The sequence below is a fragment of the Condylura cristata genome, unplaced genomic scaffold, assembly GCF_000260355.1.
Source record: "Condylura cristata isolate star-nosed mole 26May11 unplaced genomic scaffold, ConCri1.0 scaffold00025, whole genome shotgun sequence".
NCBI classification, from domain to species: Eukaryota; Metazoa; Chordata; class Mammalia; order Eulipotyphla; family Talpidae; genus Condylura; species Condylura cristata.
The window spans coordinates 14,885,897-14,888,831 of record NW_004567126.1 but is presented as its reverse complement, the minus strand read 5'-3'; the positions used below and the strand labels follow the sequence as shown (position 1 = coordinate 14,888,831).

General features: G+C 39.5%; 1 protein-coding gene across 2 annotated transcripts in view; it reads right to left on the bottom strand.

Annotated features, from left to right (window-relative positions):
* Positions 1 to 1,027: 1,027 nt before the first annotated feature.
* MSANTD2 (Myb/SANT-like DNA-binding domain containing 2) overlaps positions 1,028 to 2,935 on the bottom strand; it is a 30,940-nt gene continuing 29,032 nt past the window's right edge. For both annotated transcript variants that reach the window (XM_004689135.2, XM_004689136.2), the window contains exon 4: positions 1,028 to 2,566. In XM_004689135.2, coding sequence (XP_004689192.1) covers positions 1,714 to 2,566 — 853 coding nt within the window. In that variant the 3' untranslated portion in view covers positions 1,028 to 1,713. The remainder of the gene's footprint in view (positions 2,567 to 2,935) is intronic.

Below are 2,935 nucleotides of genomic sequence, written 5' to 3'. Positions count from 1 at the left end.
GATTTATTTATTTATGCACAGAGAACTGGGGTATAGGTCAGAGATGCAAGAGCAGTGAGAAGAATCACCAGAGAGAGAATGGGGAGCAGAACAGGCCAGTTGACAAATTATACTGCTGAGGGGAGCAGTGGGTGGGTCAGAAGTCTGCCACTCTATGGTCACTTCTCTGTCCAGGAATCAAACTCTTGCTGAAGTGGCTTTAGTTTCATAGTGCTGTGCTTTAACCCACTGCACCACCAGGGAGGGCCTGACACTAGCTTTTTAATCATTCCATTGATTATGAACTCTCCATCCATTAGAAAAATAAATATGCATCAACCAATAAGGGATATCAGAATGAGAAAATCACTGAGTCCATCTAGGTTGCAGAAAACAAAAGAACATTTTATATACATGCAATTATAACTTCAGCAGTATAGAAAAACTGGGAGAATTATATCTCTTACCTGTACTTGCGTGTGTTTAAAGTAGGGCACCTGAGAGATACTGGGGAATCATTAAATTAATGTAAAGTAAGCTACCAGTCTAGCAAGTTCCTGCTTCAAGACCAAAGTGATTAGCCTCCTAGTAAGCTAGTCATGACCAAGTCATAACCTCCAAGTGTAGTGCTGGGTGATCCTTAGAGTTTAGACATTAGAAAGCTACTTAGCTCTCCAAGGAACGTACCTTTATTACTGCCTAACCTATCAATCACTTTAAAAAATGTTTCTGGATGTTTCTATTGGATCTCCTCTCTCCTCTTCTTAAACAGAGCATCACGACATTGTTCTCCACGTGTCTCCTTGAGAGTTGCCCCTGCTGTGTGTAAGGTAAAGCATAAAAGTCTCTTATAAATTCATATGCTAGAGTCAGAAGAGAAATACAAATTGAGTATCCAGTGCCTTAGGTACTCTGGCAAGATGACACTGGTCAGCGGGGCAGAGAGTGTGAAAGAAAGTGATGATATCCTGCTGTTCAGTATGTGCATAGCGCAGCGCCCACAGCGGGTGCCGCCACACTGTTACAAAACGCTCAACTAGTACACCAAGAGGTCAGGAATTACTTTAATATTGTTTTTTTTTTTAAAAAAAAAAAAGTTTAAATGGCAACACAACTGTAAAATTGGTACACCACAGAAACAAAGTTCTTTGCAGGCAACACTGACTGGGAAGAGCAAAACACTTGGTTGATGAAAAAATGAAAGTCTAAATTATATACAATCACAGCTAAGGGTGATATTGAAAAACAGTCTTATTTACTGTGACTCAAGATTTAACTTGCCATTGTCTATTGCTTATTTATTCAGGATTGTAAATAATACTTATATAGACATAGAGATGTGTAAAAATGAAACATTGTGAAAAAAATACAATTTTTCAATTTCATATGAAACTCAAAGTATAAGTTTTGTCCAATATGGAATGTACCTACATTTGTTTATATTCGGGCTCTAAAATCCATTTAAAAATTGTTTTTTGTTTTTTAAAAAAGAAACAGCTGACCCACCATGCAAGTTCACTGGGTATGTTGCTTGCTCAAAATGAGCATTTTCAGGTGAGGTCTGTGTTTTCTGCCCAAAGTCTACCATAATTCCTTAAAAGTTGTACTGGCCCGATTGTGGAAAGCTTTTCCATAAAGAGTTTGATGGTAGCGTCTGGACGAGGGACAGTCTGGGTAATGGAAGGGAGCAGAGGAGAGGGAGGTCAGAGCCTGAATCCTTATGAAGGATGACATTCAGTTGTTAAATTTTAAGGGGTATCCAATGGCTTTTTCCAGGCATTCAACTAAAGAGCCAGCGGAAAGAAAATCCCTCTCTACTTCTACAAATTTGATGTAGATGGATTTAGGGGAAACTCCGGGATCCACAATACAGTTCTGAGACAAAAATCCATTAATACCAACCCAGTCTTTGCTGAAGGTTTTGGTATTTGCTTGGAAATGTAGAAATAAACATTGCTGCAGAGTCCTGACCTCAGCAATCCCGAGGTAGCAATAGATAATTCGGGTGGGTTCTATTTCCACCTGTAATGAGGCTTGTGCTGAAAGGGTCTCCAAGTCAACCCGGCCCTCCTTTCCGGGGTCCAGGGAACGTCGCTCCATGTGGGGTGAGGGAGGCCTCTCAATACATTCTTCATAGCCAATGGCATAAAGGCCTGGGCTTTTGGGAATGCCTCCTGGCAATAAATACTGAACAACGTTCCCACCGGTTGGTTTGGAGTGGGCAATGGGTATCCAGTCAATTTCCATGTGCAGCTCCAGGCACCTAGCTTCGCTTATCGTGATCTCTAAAAATTTGTAGTAAACATTTTTCCAGTTCATTTTCTGTACTCGGGTCATAATGATCCGTCCCTCAGGCTTTTCAGAGTTGAAGTACTCGCGGAGTCGCTTGCCAAGAGGCACCTGGGAGCTGATCTCAGCATAATGGTAACGGATATCCTCTTTCCAACGGGTGTTATAACCAATTCCAAAAATGGCCAGTTTATTAGAGAGATGAAGCCTTGAAAAGTCTGTCCAGCTCTGAAACAGTTCCCATTTCAACTGTACTGATTCCAAAATCTGTACAATATTTTGCATGATGTCTCTCTTCCTAGAAAGACAAAGAAAAATCAAAATTTCCTTAGATGTTTAGATCACCACTGTTCAATAGAACCTTCTGTAATGCTGGAAATGCTCTATATATTTATTCTGCCCAATATGGTAGCCATTAGCTGTTAAAGATGTGGTTAGTAGAAGGTACTAAATTTTTAATTAGTACTATCCATGGTTGATAGTGTCAGTCTACGTAATAATAGTATTAAAATCTGTAAAACACTCAACCCTGGAAAGTGCTAGAAATTAGTAATTACTTTCTATTACTTTTGTAATTTTACTGCATAAAACTTAGTTACTATTGATAATGTAAGACCCTAGAGTTTCAGAATCCCTACCTAGGATTGTGAAATTTTTTTTTTTTTTT